The following is a 22,881-nucleotide window of genomic DNA, read 5'->3' as shown; positions in this document are numbered from 1 at the left end:
CCAACCCCGCCGGGCTCGGCACAGGCCTCCGCCTCCTGCCACAGCCTGACAAATGCCAGCGAGGATTGAAAAGGGACAAAAACACCCATGCGGCGCTGGCACTTCTTTTATTATTCCAGGAACAGGACCCACCAAGCACATCCCAGTGTAAGGAAAGCAGCTGCAGCTCTGGCTTTGGTATTAGACAGCTAAACTCTGCTGCCTAAGAAAATAGTGACAGGATAAATACGTAAAAATACCGAAAAAACAAAAACTAATGTCAAGGCTTTGTCATTCAAATATTGCATAGGCACCATGCAACATTATGTTACATTCTTTGTTAAAGGACCTGAACTAGGTGACAGCAAAAAAACCCCTGGTGTCCTGGGCTGATGAAACAAGGATACTTGCCCTGCAAAAACCTCTCAGGGACATCTTCTACAAAAGCTAACTTTCATTCCCATTCTTGCCGAAGTGCTTCTCCAGTTATTAGCCAAACACACACATCTAGGCAGGATACTCAGCAATACCTGGAACAGGCTGCCAAACAATCCCTTCAGCTCCAGGCAATGGATCCAGGCACTAAAGGGATGAGACTGGAAGGTAAAAGGGGAGGACAACTAAAAATGTGCTCCAGCCTTGCCACAAGCAAGAGGAACAACTTCTCTCCCACGGGCTCTGACTCTGCCTGCTGGACACCCAAAGTTGGGTCAAGCACAGAAGAAGCACCCACAGAGCAAGTGGGATGGTTCTTGTGTCAGCAAGAACCTGGAGAGCTCTGCAGCCAGGCACAGGAGGGGTTGGGCATGGCAGGTGCTGCGCTTGTCTAAGCAGCTCTGTTACTCCTGCCAAGCCCAAGATCAAGGCCACAGAAGAGGGCTCAGGCACAGCTGAAAGAGACAATTAGTGCAAAAGGAGTCATCTTGTTCCAGGGAAATGTAAATTTATTGTGTCATGGCACAGTAAGTGCAATGCTGCCAAGACACCTCCTCCTTAGGGACAGCAAAATCTGCCACAAAACAAAATGCTGCGAGTTTTGTTGTGCCGGATGAAGAAGAGGAAGGGATGATCTGCAGTGAATTCCGGAACTCTCATTGCACAGCGCATCATCATCACTGCAGCTGTGGCAGCAGCTGCTTCAGTGCCTTCTTCATTGACTTCCACAAAGGACTTGTGAACCACTTCAGAGAGCACCAGCTCGTTGCCAGATGAAATTCCTGAAAAGTCTGCCTTCCCTGAATCAAATGCATCCAGCATTCCCATGCTCCTCAGAAGGGGTTTCAGATCATAATTTTCTTCCAGTTTAAATCTGGGTAAAGACACCCGCACCTTTGTAGAGTCCATCATTTCTGGATTGATCCAATCTATTAGCTTCTCATATGTGAGTTCTCTTTCCAGCTGAAGAAAAAAATCCAAATTTACTTAATTACAGTGAGAATTGGGTCAGTGTTATACAAGCAAAATAACTGACTATGGGGTTACTTACACAGTGCATAAGATGCAGCTTTTTAACCTTCTTAGTGTGCCTCAAGCCAAAACTGCAAGTTATACCTCTCACTTGAGAATACTGCTCCTGCCAAGATCTTTACCAATTTTTTTTTTTTTTGGTAGCTATAATAGGGATCAATCCCCTCCATATCAAGTTTACTTCTGTTTTATCTTAAATTGTTTGGGCTTTTTAATTTTTACTTATGGGAAAGAAAATGTAGAAGAATAGCTAACAAGGACCCAAAGAAACCAAACCAAATTCTTCTATTTCTTTACCAAATGGTCATCCTTCAGGTCAGTCAGCAGCATCATGGAAACAGTGTGCTCACAAACACCCTTTGCCATCAGTCTTAGAGAACTTTATCAATAATCTCCTTGCCCAGAGTGCCAAAGAGCCCAAACTTGCAACCTACCCTCACCACAAAGAGATGCTGCTCTTTCCTGTGACCCTCTCTCCAGGCAGTGAGCCACATTCCACCTGCCAGCTGCTCAGCACAGGAGATCTACAGGACAAGCTACTGGACTTGCAAAGAACCCACCAAAAATCCCCCTCTCCACATTTCATCATCACCACACTGTGCCTTCACCACAACCACAGCTGACCTCTGCTCCTGAGCAGGGCCAGCTCTTCTTCCAGAGCCTCTGGCTACGGGAGAAGCACAAAGCCTGTGTGGTGGCCAGGCCAGGTCCAGTGGTCTGACCCGGGATGCCGCGGCTTTCCCAGCGAGAGCGGTCCCACAAGAGACAGCCTTTGGGGGGTCTCTGGTGACCCCTGGCCACTGGGTAACCTCAGCAAGGGGCAGCCAGTGGCTGCAAGTGATTTCAGGTCTGCTCACTAGATTATCCCAGGCTGACTCAGAGGTAGAGAGACAGGAGAGCTGTGTGGCGATTGCACAGAGACAGCTTTTATTGTCCAGCAGCTCTGTCAAGGGTGGCAAGGGACAGCACCTCCCTTCTGAACTGGGCAGAAGCTGCGGCTTTCATGGGGGAAAGCCAGGGTGGTACCAGGGGGGAAAAAACCAATGGGCTATAAAAGATCAGCAGAGTCACCAAAGCATGGTGGGATAGCTCACCATGAGAAGAGAGGATGGAGGGGTATTTCTCCAGGAGAGGGTTGAGATAAGCTTATCACAGCTCCCTCAATGTACATTCCTCCAAGGGAAAGCATTGGTAGGCTCACCTGCCTCCACAAATCTGAGCAGCACTGGCATAGGTGGCAGGGGGAAAATTCAGACTTTCTTCCCTGCAAAGATTCAGGCTGTCTTTGCACTCAGCTCAACTACTTACTTTTTCCAAGCCTGTGGATCCATCCTGGATTGAATCAGGGAGCAGGATGATCATGCTCAGCTCATTACCCACATACGGGAGCTCAAGGATTTTGGTCTGGAAGTCCCCAATGTAGGTCATGTTAAAATGTGCCTCCTTGAACATCATCTGCACAGGTCTGGTCTCATTCTAGAAATACAGAGATGTCAATAGTTAGTGTTGAGCTTCTTTGCTGGCCTCAAAATATGCAGCAGGTGGCCATTTACTCAGAGCCTTTAATGATTTGAAAAAGACAACTGATCTCACACCAAAGAGCACAGACACCATGCTGGCCTTTGAAAATAACTAAAAATCCTAAGATTTAGTTTTTAATTACTAATGTAGAAATGTCTGAGAAGATTCCTTTAAGGCAAATACGTGTCCTTATCCTTTTGTTCACTTAAGAACTAGTGACAAACACTAAAGTGATCCATTAGTAAGCATGGACATTGTTCTTCCCTATAAATGAATGAGTCATATCAATATATGTAGTTTTAGTCCATGAGGTTCTAAGGGCTGTAACAAAGACTGAAAATATTTTAAAATATATATCCTACAACTACCAAGAAAATTTGAGTATTAATTTGAATTCTTAAAAGTCATACCTATAGTAAGAAAGGGAGAGGTTTTATTCTCATTTTCCTTCAATGCTATCTCATTCCATTTCCACATGGAGTATCAGCTACTATTGTTTACATCATTCTTTTCCTTCTTCTCAGTTACATTGCTTTCTCCCTTCCCTTTGTGAGACTGCCACATAAGTAGCTTTTTGTTATTAAAGTAATGCCACATGAATAATGCCCAGAGAGATTATGTCGGAAATTATTCTGCAGCAGCAATGACACATAAAAAGGATAGATAAGCAGAAGAAAAGACACATAGAAGATCATTCAGTGAGTCATAAGAAGAGCAAGAGTCACAGGAGAAATTTCACAGGATGTTGGAGAGGTTCGTGGGATGTCAAAGTAACTCTTTGTAACTGAACAGGATATAAAATAGTTTGCTTAAGGACTCAGTTTACATGTCAGATTTCCAATTGTTCATTGAAGACAAGGTGTCAAGAACGAAGCTACTCCAGCAGTCTCTAAAGTGCTCTTGTTCAGAGTAGGGGGAGAGCTGCAACACTCCCTTATTTAAAAGCGCTAGTAGCACATAAAAGCACTCTTGGATTTATTTCACCACTGACGGAGAGGGACAGTTGCAACACAGGCATGAGGGCTTCAATCTTCCACAATGCTTGCTTCAAAAGCCAGGCAGTTAAGGAAGGCACATGACCAGTTCTTGCTCAGGACACCTGGAGACCAACACAGAGCTGCAGGGGATCCTGAGGGGCAGCCATGGCCTGCCCATGCCAGGGGCCAAGTCTTCCTCAAGAGCACTGATCGACTTCTGAAAACAAGTCTTGAAAGGAAATTTGTTTGCCATTCCTTTTGCATTGGCTCAGGGGCAGAAATGCAGCAGGAAAGCTCTGACTGAAGAAGACTTCAGTTCACAAGCTTTCACACCTGTCTTTGTGCTATTACAAAGGTTCTAGGAATGATGTGAAAGCTCAGAGAAACTCAGCAAAAAGAGTGTTCATATGAAAGGGAGAGAGCATCAGGGATTTCCTACAGCCTACCCAAGGGAACCCTGCTTGAAAGATTTAATTTCTTCTTAAAGGTGATCATTTCAGACAACATCCACCTAACACTGCATGGTCAGCATTTTAGCACATCATACCTTATTAATTCGGAATGGCCTTTCACTGGTACTCTGTTTGTCAAATTGCTCTTCCCAGTTGCCTTTGAAATAGATGGCATTCACCAACACAAGTCTGGTCAAGGAATTCAGAATCCCCTCTGCCAACAGGTTCTGAATTTTACCTTTATGATATAAGGGAAAAAACCACATTACTTAATACCTTGACATGGATCTAATTATTAGCCAAGATATTATCTCACCTGCATTTAATACATAATAGAGAATTATGTACCAGACACAGCAAAACATCAGCATTTTAATTCTTTGAATTCATAACCCTACATCCTGAAGCAGGTGTTTACCTAAACCATGGCTGCCATTAAACACAACTGGACACTTGGCAAAGCGCTCACCTTCAGTCTTTTCCTCTACCCAGCCATTGATTTGCCTCCTGGAATCCTCCCAAGCATGCAGGAAGTCCATCTGCTCCAGGCCAGCATGGTAGGATTTCTGACTCGACTCTATAAAAGACTAACAGGGACATTCACAACAGATTTTCAGCAAGAGATTTTCTCTCATTCAGACACAGGTGAGTCTTACATTCTCCAAGGAAATCTGCCTGCTTTCCTTCACCTGCTTCATACAGAGCATGAAAGTTCTGGCTGACAAGTTCCTGCTAGGATTTATACCACTTCTTTGAACTAGGCATTATTGTTAAACCAAATGTCTAATGCATTCCACTACAAGCTTCTACATAAACTCATTGAAAATGATATGGCTATTTTTTTTCTTGTTTTTATTTTACGCTTCAAGGATGTAACATATTATTTTATGTTTCTTTATCAGACTTTTGCTAAAAGAGATAGCAACCATTCATCCCACAGCCAAATATATGAATGGATCTTATTACCCTCAAATGTACAGACTGATAGATTTTACTCTGCCTTGGTATATTCAGGTCATGAGTTATTTAAAATTAAATTCTCTACCAAGTTCAGACACCAGGCTCTATCAGAATCAACTGCACTCCTGGCTCTCAGCCCAGAAAGGTCAGAAGGCAAACCCCAAAGCCTGCCTTTGACCTCCAGAGGAAACAGGTAGCAAGTGCATTATACTAGGAAATGCCACAACTATAATGGCTACTTACTGGGAGAAACTCCAAGGTCTTTTCTCCATAGAGGCGGTTCGCAGTTCTGAGGATATATTTGGTGTTCGGATCATTGATTTCAGAGAGAAGGGATTGATACCCATTGTGAGCATCTTGGGTGCTGCTCAGAGAAAGCACCTGCACAAAGACAACATCCTCGGAGCTTGTACAAGTCATAAATTCAGGACTATCATAGCCACCAGTCCTGATTTTCCTTCCACATTTTTATGTGCCTGGCTTCATTTGCAGTACATGTATTGTATGATATTAAGCCCAAGCAAGGAAGGAAAGGAAAATAATTGATGTAGCCACTGATCAATAAAAAAACTCCACGAACCTCCCAATTGTATATTAAAGAAGATAGGTCTCAAAAACTACAAAAAACCCCACACAACAAAACCCAGGAACCTCTGCATTCCATACTGAACAGAGCTCACACTACAAAAACAAAGAAAATGGGTTCTCTTGACACACACACACACCAGACAAAGAGCTCTGCTCTCCCACACCACAGTGACAATCACAGTTGAGCACAAGTCCATGTCACAGACTCTTCCTCATATGCTCCCATCCAATGCAAAGCACCAAGTTTATTTTGACATACCTTGCTTATTTGGGCTTCTGTGCTACCTTTTGAACCCAGCAAAACCATAGACAAAGCAGAAGAAATACTAAAGGGCGAAAAGAACACATTCTGCCCACTTTTCTTCTCACACAGCATCCTTAACAGGTCCACTGCAAAAGTGGTGTTGGCTGCACAGAGGCTTTCCATGCTTCTGAGCCTGGGACATAAAACACAGAATGAGAATAGATCAAATTTACCTGACTACCAAACAGTTGTTTCTCCCTTTTAAACCTCCCAGTTTAAACTAGGCAGCAAAGGCTGGAAAATTATCAGCTCACTGCAGACTGATTTGGTGCCACAAGCACCTGAGATCCCATACTACAAATTGCAATTAGTGCAGCCAATTAGAGACTGCTACTGGATTTCAATCCCACTGTGACATCTTTTAAGGAGATCAGGCACAGCAGCATTTTGTTCACCACTTCCTGAAAGAAGTTTCTCTTGATTTCACACAGAAAATCATTTCCCTTTTTAGGGTAAACAGAGCCAAACTTAGAAGAAGTTTACTTAGAAGAAACCTAGAGAACAGTAGAATTACCAACTCTTACCTTCTGTAAGTCTACAGACCTTCAATGGTACCTGCAGCTTGCTTCGATGTGTGCACAGTGGGTTTTAAACCTGCCAGTCAGGCTGGGAGAAGCCAGCAGAATGAATTGGCCTGCAATATAAAAGAAGGAAAGAAAAAAATGTAAATTGCCAGCATGACAGGTGACTGCAATTTCCTGCTGTGTTACAAAGAAAAGAAAGCCAAAGTTCATTTCAGTTCCATTTTGTTGGCTGCAACATGGCAACACACACAGTCATAAACTCAATGCCTGTCATACTCGATACACATCTGCTATAGATAGTGAATCTGAGATTAAGCACCACACCTTTTAAATAAGCAATAGCTACTAGAACACTGAGTTAACCACAACCAAGTATCATAAGTCATCATAAGATAAATGCTGATAGTTTTTACTATCTCTGTGTTTTGTTCTTCCCTTTAGGCAGGGCCTAGTGTTGACATGTTGCTAACAAATATAAAACCATCACCTAGTTCATACTACTGATTCATTATCTTACACATACAGTTGAAAAGAGCAAGTTTCCACATGTACGTATTTCCACCCTAGAAAACTATTTGCTAGCAGCTTTACTATAAACAGTAGCAATTTTATTCCATTTCTCTTCTCCTGTAAATTAAAAAAATACAACCAAAAAACAAGCATGCTTAGATGAAAACATCCTCCAGTTGTGTCTGAATGAGTAATTTATGCACTGTGCAGCATAAAGAAGACACACAGTGCTCACACTGGTTACAATGAAGACCAGAATTTTCCTACTGTTCCAGTATCTGCAGTTTTTCTGACCTCTGGGTCAAAACACACAGGAATAGTGACACCAGCAGGCAGTTATTTTCTAGAAAGTGTCTGTAAATTCTTCCATGTCAGGCAAGAATTTACAGACAAAAGGACACAGCTGACACTATTTGCCTGCCTGAAAATCAGTGGCATTTAACCAAATCATAAGTAATATTCAACAGCTGGGACACAAGGCTAGGAGCTACATCTGCCCAGTTAACTATGCTTTCTCTGCAGCTCAGGAGGAGCAATATAACTACGGACACCCTTCTCATCAGAGATAAGGCACAATTTGGAATCCACAGTTTCAGAGACAATACACAATGACTGCACTTTAAGGAACAAAAAAAATCTCAAGATACAAGTACGTATTTGTCAGTCAATTATAAATTGCTGCAAAAGGGTTTGCTGACAGCAACTCATTCCTCACTCTGCTCTCCCCACACTCTGCAGGTGAGCAGTGAGACACTTGTGTGAAGGTTTTGTGTTCCTACCACTCTGAATTTCAAGTTTATATTCCCAGCAGTCGACACCTATGCTTCAGGACAGTCTTTACGGACTGAAAGGTTGTATGTAGATCAATCAGCAGACAACCACTGCAGGGCCTCGCCATGGGGAAACCACAGCACGGTGCAGCTCTCCTCCAGCCCACTTGCCAAGAGACACTTCCCACCAAAACTATAACATGAATCAGTGTCCATAAAACAAGGACACTTCCCCATGTTGTGTCGGCTACATCAGATGAGTCTTTCCAACTCAACCCCAGAGGGAACTCAGGGCAGTGAACACCAGGCTGTGTCCATCTCCACAGACAAAGCTCTGTCTGTGGCAGACATTCCTTTTCCCACCTGCTGAAACAAGGCAGGCTTGAGGGAAAAGGCTTCATTTAGGATTTGGAGAGTTGGGAGCGACGTTAAAACACTTGCAGGGCGAGACCGCGAACAGCTGCCGGTGATGGCCCTTGGCATCGCAACTCTACCTGGGCCGCAGGGAACGACATGGCCCCGCTGCTGCCCGGCTCCTGACCCCTGTGCCTCCACAGGGGCGGGGAGGGACAGGGAGGCGTCTGACACTGTCCCAGCAAGCTGGGGCACAAGAAGCCAAAGATTTGTTCCTCCCTGGAGCGAAGAGTTCCTCCTCCGCCCCCGCTTCGGGCTTGGCCCTACGGGAGACGTCCCAGCCCCACAGCCCCGGGGTGCTCCCACAAGAAGTGCTCAAGCCGCACCGCAGCGGCTCCAGCTGCCAAGAAGCAGCGGTGTTTAGGGAATGTCACGAAAGAGGGAAGGAAAAAAAGACAAAACACAGTAAAAGCAACGCCATTCAGCTCTGCTTCTTTAAAAACCAAAAAAACCCCAAAAAACGCACAAAAAAAAAAACAAACAAAAAAACCCGCAAAACAAGAGCACCCTAAAAAACACAAGCCCAGGCTTCCCGTAGAAAGCCTCCAGGACAACGCATCAGCAAGAGCAACGCGGCCGCGGCACTCACCCCGCCGGCCGCCGCGCTCCCTGTTCCCGGAAGCGCAGCCGAGCGGGGGGAAAGGCCGGCAGCCCGGGCCCTCCCGGGATGCAGCCAGAGGCTGAGGCGCTGCACCCTTGGCCGCCGGGAAGAGGCGGGTGTCCCAGCCTCTCCCTGTAAAATGGCGGCCCCCCGCCTCAGTGAGTCCTGGGAATCACCTCCCCTCTCTCCTCTCCCCTCCCCTCCCTTTCCAGCCCTGCCGGTCACGGCAGCTGTTTCTCTACCTCTGCCTCCCTCTCGTGGCAGAGCTGAGAGAAAACACCCCCGGTCCATGAGGATTTACTAATGACTATTACTTATTTCCGAAGGTAGGATTGCTTTGAGCCAAACTGAGCTGTTGCCGTAGCCAGATACGGTACTGGCTCTACCCTTCCTCGCATTCCTGATTATCTGAATGAGGCAAATAACCCTGAGCTGTATTCTTTATTTATTTATTTAATTAATTAAAAGGAATCTGTGGAGCTACATGAGGGTTATTGGGAGATGATGAAGACTTGCAGCTGAGATGCGGAAGGAACGCAAGGGGATGGCCACAGGGTGAAGGTTGGGAGGATCTGACTACAGTAATAACTCACGGGCTTTGTTTAGGGCTAAAAAGCAGGAGCTGGGTCTGATTGCTGCAGGCTGGGAATACATCTAGGACCACACCAAGATAAGCAGCCTCCATCATTAGGGTGAGGAGAAAGCCTTTGGCAAAATAATGTTTGTGCACAGTGCTGTGAGTGGGAGAGGTAGAAATGCCATAGCTTCTAGTGGTAAGGACACAGCTACCCATGATGGCCTGATCCTAATGACAGCTGGGGTTGCCATGTGAGTGCAAGGCGTCACACACTCCCCGTGGCACTACCATGGTTGTCGCTTCAGCTTAGGAAGGAGACACTGGAGGAGCTGTGCCTCAGGTCTGATGAAGGAGGGGTTCAAGTCCCGCTCTCCCTGTTACAGAGAGCTTTAGGTTTGGGGTTTGCCTCTGTCCTAACAAGCGTCTCCTGTTCCACAGGGCAAGGACTCACCGACTAGGGTGAGCAAAACCTGCCAAAGAAGAGGATGGTTTGTGATTTGTTGTGTCTGATGAAGAAAAGAAAAGGGTGGTCAGCTTTGAAGGTCATTGTTGGGACTCTTGATCTCATCATCAAGACACCTGTGGCAGCTGCTGCCTCGGTACCTTCTTCATTGACCTCCACAAAAGCTTTGTGAATAACTTGTGAGATGAAAAGATCCTTCTTCACTGACATCCCTGTGAAATCAGCCTGGCGTGGGTCAAAAGCATTTTGTATCCCCATGCTGCTCAGAGGGGATTTAAGGTCGTAATTCTCTTCCACCTTCAGCTTGGGCAGGTATAGATGCACATCAGCTTTCATCATATTGGATGATTTGGTCCATTCAGCCAATTTCTCATACGTCAGCTCTCTTTCCACCTGCAATGAGTTGAGGAAGAAAACATTTGGAATACAAATGACAGAGTCAACCCATGCACAGACCAGTGTCTTAATGCTCATCAAGAATATGTAAAAAAAGACCCAACTACCAGCAGTGACTATAGATGGAATGTCCATCACATTTAGAGGACATAATCCTACAAAGTGCTGAGTGATTTATACTCCTGTTTATTTTCTTAAACATGGTGAGGTGTAGGCCTGAAGCCTCAGAGTAGTTCATAATTTTTTTTTCTGTGGTGTGAAGAACATTGCTTTTTTTTGCAATGTATTACTTATAACAATAGTAATAGGTGCTTGATGTGTGTGTATATAGATAAATTTTCTCTTAGTAGTGATAAATAAATGGGATGCATGGGAACTGAGGTACAAATAAAAATATTTGCCTTGCTCTGTTTAGAATCTGAAACTGATCCTGGCATAGTCATAAGTTGCTGTTGATACCTTCTGGGCCAGGGTAGTCAGCACTTAGTTTGAGAAACCTCACCACAAATTATCAGCTGGAAATCCAGATTGAAAATGACATAAAAATGAATTAATACAGCCCTCAGGGGAAGATAACTCTAGGGCATGGTGTTTCAGAGGTGATCCTTGCTTTCCCTATGCTATACTGGCAATAGGAAAAAGGATACAAAATAGTGTAAGACAGTTGTGTGGACATAGGTTTTAGATGTACTATGTTTGCAATGTTATCGCATGTCCTGAATCCTAAGCTGAAAATCATGGTGTTACAGTTCCTGAAACAAAGTATGAGCACATCAGAGCTATTCTACTGTGATTTTGAAGCTTTTTCTTCTTGGCTCTTTTCATCTGTTTCTGTTACTTTTTCACAGTGTATGTGATGCCGCAGTGAAACTTTACCATCTCCAGGCCAGTAACATTATCACTGATGTCATCAGGTAGGAGAACAAACATGCTGAGTTCATTTTCCACATATGGCAGCTCAATGATTCTGAATTTCATGGTGGGTTCATGGAGTATGAAAAATTTATCTTTCAAAAACATCATCTGTACTGGTTTAGTCTTGGTCTGGAAAAAAATTCAGACATAAAAATTACCTTATGCATTAAAAGGATGATAAAATTTACTTGCTTTATTGAACTGAAAACAAACACAAGATGCAGCAGCATCTGGATACACAGTACCCTTTCCTTTAGACAGTATCACATACACCTCCTTTTCAAAGTCTTTGAGATCTTTATAAAAAAATAGCATAAACACACAAGCTAAATACCTACTGAATGAATCCCATGTAATGTATTTCTAAATTTAAAATAAAGGAATTATCTTTGATAGTCAAGTCACTCTTTGCACGCCTTGCTATTCACCCTGTGAATTAAACCCTCTCTGGCACCAATGTATTTGGTTTGCATGGTAGTGGGGTAGCTGCAGGGGTGGTTTCTGTGAGGAGACGTCAGAATATGCCTCTGTCAGGCAGAACCAGTTTCAGCTGGCCCCAAGATGGACCTGCTACTGTCCAAATCTGACACAGTCAGTGACATTAGTAATGCCTCTGTGATTACATATTTAAGAAAGGGTAAAAACTGCTGCACAAAAGCAGCTGGCAGAACTGAGTGAAATGGGAGAAACTGCCCTGAAGACACTAGGTCAGCGAGGAAGGAGGGGGAAAAGGTGCTCCAAGCCCTGGAGCTGAGATTCTCCTGCAACCCATGGTGAAGGCTATGGTGGTGCAAATATCCACCCTGCAACCCATGGAGAACCCAGGCTGGAGCAGGCTCCTAGCAGGACCTGTGATGCTGTGGAGAGCAACCCTCTTAGGAGCAGATTTTCTGGCATCACCTGTGACCCTGCAGTGGGCTCACACTGGAGCAGTTCTTGGAAAAACTGCAGACTGTGGAAAGGACCCACATTGGATGTGAAGGACTTTATCCCATGGATAGGACTCCAAACTTGAGCAGAGGAAAAGGGGGAGCTGGAGATGGGAGCTGTAGAGACAGCATGTGATGAGCTGACTACAACATTAACTCCTTTCCAGTCCCTTGCACTGCTTTGGAGCACAGGGGAGTCACGAGTAAAGTTGAGCCTAGGAGGAAGGGAGGGGTGGGGGGTGAGGCACTTCATGTTTGATTTACTTCTCACTAACTTACTCTGAGAACTGGCAATTAATCAATTGCTTGGAGTTGAGCCTGTTCTGGCCGTGATGGCAATTGGTAAATGCTCTCCCTCTTCTTTCTCTGACCAATGACCTTTTCATCCTGTTTTTCTCCCCCTATCCTATTGAGAAAGGGCATTGATAGGGAATCTTGGAGTGCACCTAGTGTTGGGCTGAGGTCACCTGCCACCACCAACTGCTGTGACAGATCCTAAAATGGCACATGTACTGTAGTAGGTTTTGGGTACACAGTCACATCAACTGCTTCACATTGTTTGGCATACAGAAGGTATTTGCACCCTTAATCTATGTCAAACAAAATGTTTGTTTCCATTGACAAATAGTTTTGCTTGCTTTTGACACAGTCCAAAAATATGCATGCAGTCAGCTACTGGGAATTGCCGGTGCATCATTTAAATACTGTTAGCTCAATGAATAGATCATCTGAATAAACCACCCTCACACACTCAACTAAAATTACAAACCCCATGAAAATTCCCTGTGAGGTTTGACACAACACCCAGGGTGCGTGTGGGAAGAACAGCTGGATGAGATCCCATGATCTCAGGGTCCCAAGAGCAAAAGTGACCTCTAGGTGTGTAAACATTATTCTCAAAAGCAACCTGGTCCTGTTTGAAAATGGTAATTAGAGAAATTTCTCCTTGTCCTTAACCTATTTTCCCTAACCTGCTAAGCTTACTTTTTTTTTTAAATTAACTTTAACTGTTCACAAGTATTTTTACACTGAGGAGTTATAAGTTTAAAATCAAGTTTTCATGGATATGCATAAATAAGACAATGCTGAGTTATTTTCACAGTTGGTATTCTCCCTGAGTTTGTACCACTTTCTCAGCTATAAGTAGTGTTGCAATGGCATATGAAATACAGGTGAAGTATTTTCTCCTCAGTTGTAGACATATTGACGTAGGACAACAGGCATATCAACAAGAAATTTACCTTGCTTATTCTGAAGGGCATCTCAGAAGTATTTTTCTCCAGAAATTTCTTTTCCCATGTTCCTTTGAAATAAATGGCATTTACTAAGACCATCACAGTGCGAGAATGGAGAGACCCTGCAGGCAGCAGACTCTGTATTTTCCCTTCAAAATCAGACAAGGAGACTGTTATTCCAGTGTGACTGCATAACTTGACAGTTTTAACTGTTTCTTGTCTGTGCCTACCTCTCTGTCAAAAATTTTTGCATTTGGGAGTTTTTTTTACTGTACATTTTTATATTGTACATATGGTAAAAATGATCTTTGAAGTATCTCTGTATCCTTTGTCCGGAGAAGGTGTGGATGCCCCATCCCTGGAAGTCTTCAAGACCAAGTTGGATGGGGCTTTGAGCAACATGGTCTAGTGGAAGATGCTCCTGTCCATGGCAGGAGGGTTGGAACGAGATGATCTTAAGGGATCCTTAAGGTCCCTTCCAACCTAAACCATTCTATGAATTCTCTGGGTTTTTTAAAATTATATTTATTGGAGTTTTGGTAGTAAATGGCATAGAAAAGTGGCTAAAGCCAAATAGTTGGTTGCAAGCAGCTGAAGAATGCAGAAGTAAAACCCTCACTAATCATTCTGTAGCCACACGTTATCTACCTGTTCATCCCTTCGAACAGCAGTGATTCAGGGGAGGCTACAACGTAAAGAATTGAGGGAAGGATCTTGTAAGGAGCAGCAGTTAGGCTAGAGAGAGGTATTCTTCAGACTATTTAGTTGTACTTTGCTCATCTCTTCCCTGCCCTGAGTTTCTACCTTTTATGGATCCTTGGCTGCAAAAGCAATAAATGTGGAAATGCAAAATATTTGGAAGTTAGACAAGAAAAAAGCCATCAGAATGATACTTACTCTCAGTTTGATTTTCTACCCATGAATTGATTTGGGCTCTGACTTGTTCTGCAGCTCTCTTAAAGTTTACAGCTTGGGGCTTTGCATTGTAATAGCTTGTAATGAGTTGTAAGAACTCCTGAAAGATAGGATGTGTGCTTTTTTAGTCAAACTTGAGTTATAAAAATGTTAGTAATAATCAATTTAGCAGATTATACAATCTGCTAATACATAATTTAAGAAAATTTGGTTTATATGCGGCAATCTTTATGATAAGGTTGGATACATTCTACTCTAAATATTAAATAAGCAGTGATCAAACTTCAGTCTCAAGGAAACATACCTTAAATTTTTGTGTTTGAAATCAAAGGTAGAAATTTTTAATTTTGAAATACACATGAAACCTATAATTTTTTTTTTTAATTTCTCAAAATGACATTTTTATGTAATTTAAATACTTTTTTCCCCTGCTTTATGAATTAGTGTTCAGTACAAGACAGAATAATAGTCTCATATAAAGTTGAACAAAGGCTTTTAGTTTGCTTCAGAGGTGAGGAACCTGCCAAAAATTAGTGAGGACAATAAAAGGAATGTTCTGGTAGAATAAGATCATGGCAGAAAAGCAGAATTAATGTTTGCATTGTTGTCTGCTGTGAAATCATTCATGGAGATTCCCAGCAGGAAATTCCCTCAGTTCTCTGTAAGGCAAATGTACATGAGATTATGGAGAAAATGAGCAATACACATTGAGAAGGACAAATTGTTGATTACTCAGGAAACCAAACAGACTCCAAAATCAAAGAGCAGTAATCTCACTTAAAACCCCCTTCCAAGAACCTGGAAGATGATTAATACAACACCAGTTTTTAAAAGATTTCAGAGATACAGGTAATTACAAACTCATGAGTTGGTGTGGGTCAGATGAATTGAATGGGCATAGTGGGTGTATGGGTTAATGTGGGTTATTGGAGGAGTGCCAGTAATGTTTTGTAATAGGAAATCCAAAACCACAAATCTATTGGAGTTTTCTGAAGGTGTTAGGAAGCATACGGGTAAAAGGGCTGAGCCATTACAGCCTTTTTGGGTTACCAAAATGCATTTTGTAGGACTTGTCACCAAAGGCTGAGCATCCATGGGACTACAGAGATAGGTCTCGTTTGTTTAAAAGACTGTAAACCAAGAGAAGGAGGAAAAAAACATTCACAATGAAGGATCATTACTACTGGAGTACCACAGGGAAATGTGTACTGGCATCTGTGCTACAGTATTTTTTCTATAAAACCAAAGCCTGGATGTTTACATTAAAATATATCTATTAATGTATTTATAGGTGATCCAGTAAAGTTTAAGATATAGGAAGTGATTGTTATGGTTTAGGAATGAGGTATTGAATCTGTAATGGAGATGCATGAAAAAATCTGCCTCATCATGGCCAAAAATGCAAATAAAAATTTAAGAACTATGAAGAAAAGAGTAGGCAACAAAAGAGAAATTTCTATAATGGCACTTTATAATACTATAGTGTGTCCACTATCTGAGTTTGCAGTGCAGCTGCAGCCTCCACAGTTTCAGAAATGCTACAGTATAAAAGATGCAGATGCAGGGGAAAAGGGTGACAAGAGATGTGGAGAAATGTCCTTCAGAACAGAAATGAATCAACAATGATGCCAACAGGCAGGAAGCTCAAGAAGCACAGGGGCTTCCTGCAGTGTATAGCTCAGCTGTGGAAATCCTGGTGCTGAGGGCTGAAGTAGATTTGAAAGACAAGTGTGCAAAGTCCTGAAACAAAAGCTCATCAGGGTCTCCTAAGTACACATGGCCTCTGGTTCAAGAAGTCACTGAGCTGCAGGTCAGTTGGTGACCACAGCAGATTCTGGAGAAGAATCACTACAGTTTTCTCATGCCCTTTCCAAACTATTGCCTGCTGCTGAAAATACATGGACCTCTTGCCTGTCCAAGACTTACCCTCTATGGCTGTCCTCGTACTCACTTTTGTTCTCACTCAAACCCCAGTGCCATCATTTTGAATTTTTGTGTTGTCTGTATTGATAATCACTCTTAATGTCAACATATTCCTAAGTTAAGATGTTCAACTCACAGGCAATAATCGGTAGGTCTTTTCCTCATACAGTCGGTTGGCACTCTTCAGCAAGAAAGTGTTTCTGCGTTTGTTGATGTCAGACAGGAGTTTTTTGAAGCCAGAGTGGATGTTTTCTGCTCCCTCATGCTCAGGATCCTTGGAAAGAGACAGCAATTATATAGATTTATTTTTTTCTGTTGCACCTGCTATGTTTATTTAAATTGTTCGTGTTGTTTTAGGAATTAAACCCTTTTTTGAGTATGTTGCGTGATTGCCACACTCTGTATAACTAGATAAATGGGTTTCTATTTGTAGGGCAATGACTTATTTCTGCAGTGCTTTGTAGGTCTTTGGGGGCATCATCTGATGGTGCTCCCAGGAGTCTGCTAAATTTTGTCATTTTCAGGCCTGATTTTCAGTTTCACAAGGATCCACCAGTGCAGCCTGGCAGGTTTTGAGAAGGTGTTCTACCCTCACAGAAACTAATGGCAGTGCATGGATTTACCAAGTATTCAAATTTTCCCTGTTTCACATGGGTGTTTTCTGTTGCTGTTTGGATTTTGGAGAGAGCTTGTTCTGGATGTCAGTGTTGATGGTTTTTAGGGAGGATAAGGTTCACTGCCAGCTGTTGCCAGCTGTTGCTTTGCAAATGGAGGAATGAGCTGCTACCTGCCAGCTGCTCCCCACCAGCTGCCTGGATGCAGTTTCCTCCCCCATGTCATGTACTGTGCCCCACACGTGAGACACCGAGAGTCTCTGCCACTGACTCAGGGTGACTTGTCTGTCATTCCTTGCTATGATCTCTCACTCATGCTGAGACATGGGCTGCCAGGAAGGACACCTAGGAAAGAATTTGGTAGCCAGAGGACACAGGATAGCAGCGTTTTTCAATGGGATGGGAACAGAACAAAGAGGCAATAGGGGGAAATATCTGAAGGAAAAGATTAGACAGACTTTGCTACTATTTATGAAGTCGATAAGTTGCTAAAATGAATGTGAGTGCAGTGATTCGTCTTGAAGAACAATCTCACACCATCAAGGGAGAGAATGATATAATCCCTTTACCCTTTTTATTTGCAGTTAGTCTAATTTAATTTATTTCAGCTGTCTTTTAGCTTCTATACTGAAAAAAGAACAAACATGGCTTGTTTTAATTTAATACTTTTCAGTGATTACGTAGTTTATTTATTGAAAAAAATCTGGGCCATTTCTCCTCCTGGCAAGTCTCTGGGGAGCTGATGAGCAAGAGTGAGTCAACACACCTGAAAGGGGAATTCTGTCTGTGTGATGTGTCTGTGCCTACAAAAGGAGGAAGGGACTTTATTGGGTAGGGCTGAAGTCAGGTGTGAATGCAGTAATTGTTTATCACTACAGAAAAAAAACCAACCCAACCAACCTGAAGGTAATAAGAAATGGAATTGTCCAAAACTTATTAGGACCAAGGATCTTTTGATATTTCCACAGCCCACCTAAAACCAAGTGAGGCAGTATTATGGCCAATCAAAATGCTGTTAATGCTTCAGTTCTGCTTTTGAAAGATTGAATTAATTAGTTTTACAGTCATATTACCTGCTTGATAATTTTTTTCGGTATATAGTTCTTACTGAACCCAGACAGTAGATAATAGACTGAGAACAAGCAGATGTTAAAAGCCTAAAGCAGTGGTTGCATTGGACTATCCCATTCTCAGAGATTTTTATCTCAGATTCTTTTGTTGTAATAAATACCATCTTTCTTTTCTTTGGTCTTGCTGAAGAAGGCCTTGTTGTCTCAGATGAACCTTCTTCTCTTGCAGTCTGGTTAAAATGAAGAACCTGTGATGATGATAAATGATCATAAAGACAGCTTGTTTGTTTGAGATTAATATGCTCAAGGGTTGTAAGTATCTTAGTTTTCTACGGTAATTCACCAGCCGTGCCCAATGACAGTCTTATTGACTTACTGAACTTTTTGAGGACAGTATCCTACTCTTGATTAAATCTCTGTAACTGTATCATTACTATATAGATTTTAGCAACATGGACTGCTTAATAATAGATCAGTGTCGTGGCCAGAACTGGGTCCCCAGGGAGGTGGCCACAGCACCAAACCTGACAGAGTTCAGGAAGCGTTTGGACAGCACTCTCAGGCAGACTCTCAAGTGTGACTCTTGTGGTGTCCTGAGCGGGGTGAGTTGTTGCACACAATGGTCCTCGTGGGTCCATTGCAGCTCATTATAATCTATGACTCTGATATTTTTAGTACTCCCATATCTCCATTATTCATGGAAGAATTACCATTCTTATGGACTATGTCACAAAGATTTGTGCCTCTCCTTTGCAGCCAAACACATGTTCAGGAGAACTTGCTAACTGCTGTATGCAGTATGAGAAAGCAGAAATACTGCTGCCAGAACAGCTGAGGTCTAGAACTATTGATGTTACCCATATCTCCTTTCTCTAGCATACCTTAGCTTCATATTCCTTTTTTTAATAAAGATGTCTCCTCATTACTATTTGAGCTCTATATTAGGTTAATTATTCTGTTCAGAGGGCAGTTAAAATGGAACATAGAGTTCCAAGAAAGACCAGCAGTAGCCTGTAATGTCAGTAACTTCTCCTTGGCAGATTGCTTGCAATGCTCTGTGAGCTGTCAGTGTAAGCTAAATGTAGGGTTGGTGGAGAGCAGAGATCTTGGAAATAGAGTGGAAGTGACCTGCCATAGTGTTGGTACAGAAAAGAACCCCCCTCATGCTGTCAGCATTGCAGATCCCTGGCCTCCCATGTTGTTCCTTGCTGTTCTCCATAGGTAGAATAACTGCAAATTACGTAGGAACCCCCTGTAAGATGGTATACAGTTAATTTCAGAGCTTACCTCAGCCATCTGGGTTGCAGTGTCACCTTTTGCACCCAGGTAGACCATGGAAAGAGCAGTTGCAATACTCCAAGGAGAAAAGAAAATGTTTTGGCCTTTGGAAGTTTCATTTAGCTTTTTGTAAAGGTCCAGAGTGAATCTGCTGGTTGACACTGAGAGAGGCTCCATTGGTACACCTGAGACAAATGAGTGTCAGAGAGAGGTGGTGACTGCCTCTTCACTTTTAAAAAATACAAAGCTAGCAGTGAAAGATTGCCTGCACCTCTCAAATACAGTCTGAAGGTGTCCCTGGGTAAAATACTGCGCAGAGATCAAGTACAGTCAGCTAGTGGGTTTCTTTCTAAGACCTAACTCTTCCTTATCATTTTCAGTGTCCTTGCCAAGTTTGTTTTTCATCAGTTGAGTATTATTTTAGCTTGAAATATTTTCAGATTTTAGAGTTGTTTCAAAAACTTATTTTCTCTTTCCCTAATTTTCATAGAGTTATTCTTTGATTCTGAAAGAGTGAAACAGAATAATTTCTCACTGTGCTGCTTTGGGCTTTTGTCTCTGTTTAAACTTACTGTGCTATTACTTTCTGCTGAAAAAAAGCTAAATTCAGGTGATTCACTGCATATATCCTGAAGGCTACTAGAAACATACAGATTATTACATGTTCTTGGTGTAGGTAAACCCATACTTGGAAGCTGTAGCTGGATTTTCTAATTTCTGTTTTTCAAGAAAATTCTTTTCTCTTACATACAAGCCCAAATAGTTCCTTTTTTAACCAACAACAAATTTTCTCTGGTTTTCTGCTGGTTTATCTTGCACATTTTCCATCTGTGTTCTGCTTCTTTTCCTAAGTATGTTTTTACAGGACAAAACCAAAGAAAACAAATAACCACAACCCCAGGATTATACTAATTTTTCATACATGGATCCAGAACAAACCTGTGCATCCTATTAGCATTTTTTGGTCCATCCTATACTTTGATAAATATTAGGATAAACTCAGAAATTTCCAGTCTCTCCATCAGCATAAAGACTAGTAAAACATTTGTTAAAGTCGGCGTAAGATGACATCATGTAAAATTTAAGCATTAGATCAACAACAGCAACTGGACATTTAACCCACAATTTCACCCACAATTTGTGTGGTTAAATCAAAACTGCAGTCCTCAAAGCAGGCTGCTTCCATGAAGTGTCAGAGATGCTTGGAGCCTCTGAGGTTCTCAAGTTCTGTTTTTAAAGCTTCCTAGAGCTCTGCAACAGCTTTGAAGCATTCCCAGGAGTATTGAAGCATTCCCAGGAGTACTACAGAGGTGAATGCCATGCCCCCCAGCTCATACCTAAGCATTTTTAGGTCCTTCAAATCACATATCTTCCTGGAGATGCTGATACACCCTGATGATTAAGGCACCCTTCCTACAGGTCAGGAAACTTTCTGCCCTCCCAGGGTCAATAGGTTTTGCCCAACCCCGGTTTGCATTCTGTCCACTGTGCCTTGGCACAGAGTTTTCCTAAGGGCTACACTTTGTAGTAAAAAATAAGCATTCCCTTCCCCTGAACGACTTTTGTGCAATCATTTAACCTCTCAGTTCCAAAGAATTTTAAATTAATTTTTAAGACTTTCAAATAAAAGCTAGTTATTTTGATACAAATATCTAAATACCTGAAATCCTGAGAGAGAAAAGAGTTAAGATCTGTCTTCAGTCAGGATCTGCGGTGGTCTGTGGAGCAACGAGTGCTTTTGGAAATGTAGAAATATTTGCACCTCCCTGTTCTTATCTACATCCTCTTCTGGTATTAAATGTACATGCTCCCTCATTTATTTCTAGTTTTTCTATTACCTGATCTCAGAACTTAGAGACCTCCACAATTCAAGGTCACTGTTAGTTGGGTGTATGTCTTGAAACATGAAGGCCACTATTCCAGTTCCCTACAGGTGTCCTCCACAGCCTTGGAGTTTGCCCACAAAAAAGCAGGAATTGCAGAAAATAATTCAACCACACTGCATTGCCAACAGATATGGTGAAATAATTTCACAGCTTCCTTTCTCTATACTGTACCAGCTGGGGAAATTCATAGAAACTGATCTCAAAGCTATGGTTAAAAAGGAATATTGAAGTAGACTCTTAATTTCATTGATCCTCTGGTTAAATTTGAGTGGAAGCATCTAAATACTTGTAGGCTTCAGGTCAAATAAAGCCCTTATTTCATACAAGGATATCTTGCATTTTTGCCCTTTTTTTAAAGAAAACAGATCAAAGAGGAAGTTCAGAAGGTATTTACACAGTCACCTAAAATAAGTGATGAAATAAGAATGAAGGCTGGGCTCGTTTGAACTGGTGGATGTTGTTTTGAAAGACTGCTGCTCCTAACAAAGTCAGTGAAGGTGCTTTAGATACCTACAGGCCCTGCATTGTACAATAAATTGTACTTTATTACCCTCTCTGATTGATTTAGGGAGACTGAATCATCCACTAAAAGCTGAAAAAGCTGCTTGGAAACTCTGCTTGTAATGATTTCTTTTATTGGAACTATCGTATAAGAATAGGGAGCCGAAACAGGAGAATGTGTAAAACTGGCTATTAGCAAAGGTGTAATGCAAGATCTACACAAATGTTTTGCTTTAAACCAGTGTAATTCTGACCTTAGTCTGTGTAACTCAGATTAAATTGTATTGTTAAATTTCATTTGTGATCATTATCTGTCTTTTCTGCTACATTCAACCGTAGCAAAGAATGGCCCCTTCCCACCAGTATGGCACATTCAGAGTAAAAAAATTACCTGCATGCTGTCAACCTAAGTGGAAAAACATCAATATGAAGTTTGTGTTTTGAACAAGGATTATATTTTAGTGCTTCTATACATTTAAAATCTGACTGCTGCATATGCCATGCAAGGTTTCAAGAGAGATATGCATGCCTCGCTTTCTTTATAACTTTTGGTTTTAAGTGCAGTTTTCGTGCCTTGAATGTTTATCTTATTTTTTTTTTCTTCAGAAATGTATAAAGCATGGTAATATTTACTTATGAGCTTAATAAATGTTTCTGCTGTGTATCTTAATCTGCTGAGGTTTGTTTTTTTAGATAAATTCATCAACCCCCCCCAAAAAAAACCAAAAAAAACCCAAAAAAAACCCCAAAAAACAAGCATTTAGTGGTACTACAAGCTGCAAAGATTGGCCAAAACTACAGGAAAATGAAGAAAGGGTTCCCAAACTGTGCAGAAACTCTTTGTGGTATATACCAGCTGCTGCAAGATCCTGTTTGGTAAGAGATATTGAAGTTACAGAAGGGAACATATTAGCCAAAGAAATTCTCTTGGTTTTGCAGTGCCAGATGTAAACAGTGAGAGAAGATATTGAATTGATGCAGACAGAATGGTAAAATGATGTTTCACTGCATCACAACGCCTGACCTATTGACTTCAAGTGGATTGACCTTTGACAAATGGTCATAAAAATGTTTTTTAATAAAACCAGTCGTTTTCCTCTGGCATACTGATG

The 22,881-nt window shown here is 42.0% G+C and overlaps 2 protein-coding genes and 1 long non-coding RNA gene across 15 annotated transcripts; 1 reads left to right on the top strand and 2 right to left on the bottom strand.

Annotated features, from left to right (window-relative positions):
• Positions 1 to 88: 88 nt before the first annotated feature.
• Positions 89 to 9,530, bottom strand: LOC147655670 (serpin B6-like). Of its 12 annotated transcripts, none has more exons than XM_086899631.1 (8): positions 9,310 to 9,530; positions 6,773 to 6,882; positions 6,204 to 6,381; positions 5,600 to 5,737; positions 4,866 to 4,983; positions 4,492 to 4,634; positions 2,755 to 2,922; positions 89 to 1,377 (listed from the first exon to the last, which is right to left on the bottom strand). In XM_086899631.1, the coding sequence occupies exons 3-8, from the start codon at positions 6,369 to 6,371 to the stop codon at positions 973 to 975; spliced, it is 1,140 nt and encodes a 379-aa protein (XP_086755757.1). In that variant the 5' UTR covers positions 6,372 to 6,381; positions 6,773 to 6,882; positions 9,310 to 9,530; the 3' UTR covers positions 89 to 972. The 12 variants fall into 12 exon arrangements, with proteins under 12 accessions (XP_086755757.1, XP_086755746.1, XP_086755812.1 ...); XM_086899620.1 differs by having other exon boundaries at positions 9,056 to 9,486; XM_086899686.1 differs by having other exon boundaries at positions 6,792 to 6,882; positions 9,310 to 9,486.
• LOC147655669 (uncharacterized) lies at positions 9,326 to 11,818 on the top strand. Of its 2 annotated transcripts, XR_015289855.1 has the most exons (3): positions 9,326 to 9,393; positions 9,536 to 9,759; positions 10,083 to 11,818. It is a non-coding gene; the product is annotated as an uncharacterized LOC147655669 (long non-coding RNA). The 2 variants fall into 2 exon arrangements; XR_015289856.1 differs by lacking the exon at positions 9,326 to 9,393 and having other exon boundaries at positions 9,588 to 9,984.
• On the bottom strand, positions 9,490 to 21,592 carry LOC111923846 (heterochromatin-associated protein MENT-like). Its single transcript, XM_023919781.2, has 8 exons — positions 21,043 to 21,592; positions 19,392 to 19,567; positions 18,266 to 18,352; positions 16,557 to 16,694; positions 14,480 to 14,597; positions 13,589 to 13,731; positions 11,380 to 11,547; positions 9,490 to 10,500 (listed from the first exon to the last, which is right to left on the bottom strand). Exons 2-8 carry the CDS (start codon positions 19,557 to 19,559, stop codon positions 10,099 to 10,101), a joined length of 1,224 nt encoding a protein of 407 aa, XP_023775549.2. The 5' UTR covers positions 19,560 to 19,567; positions 21,043 to 21,592; the 3' UTR covers positions 9,490 to 10,098.
• Between the last annotated feature and the right edge of the window lie 1,289 nt (positions 21,593 to 22,881).

This window comes from Cyanistes caeruleus, chromosome 1, assembly GCF_971803275.1.
Source record: "Cyanistes caeruleus chromosome 1, bCyaCae1.hap1.1, whole genome shotgun sequence".
NCBI lineage: Eukaryota > Metazoa > Chordata > Aves > Passeriformes > Paridae > Cyanistes > Cyanistes caeruleus.
Note: the sequence above shows the minus strand (reverse complement) of the source record. Positions and strands in the feature narration are given on the sequence as shown.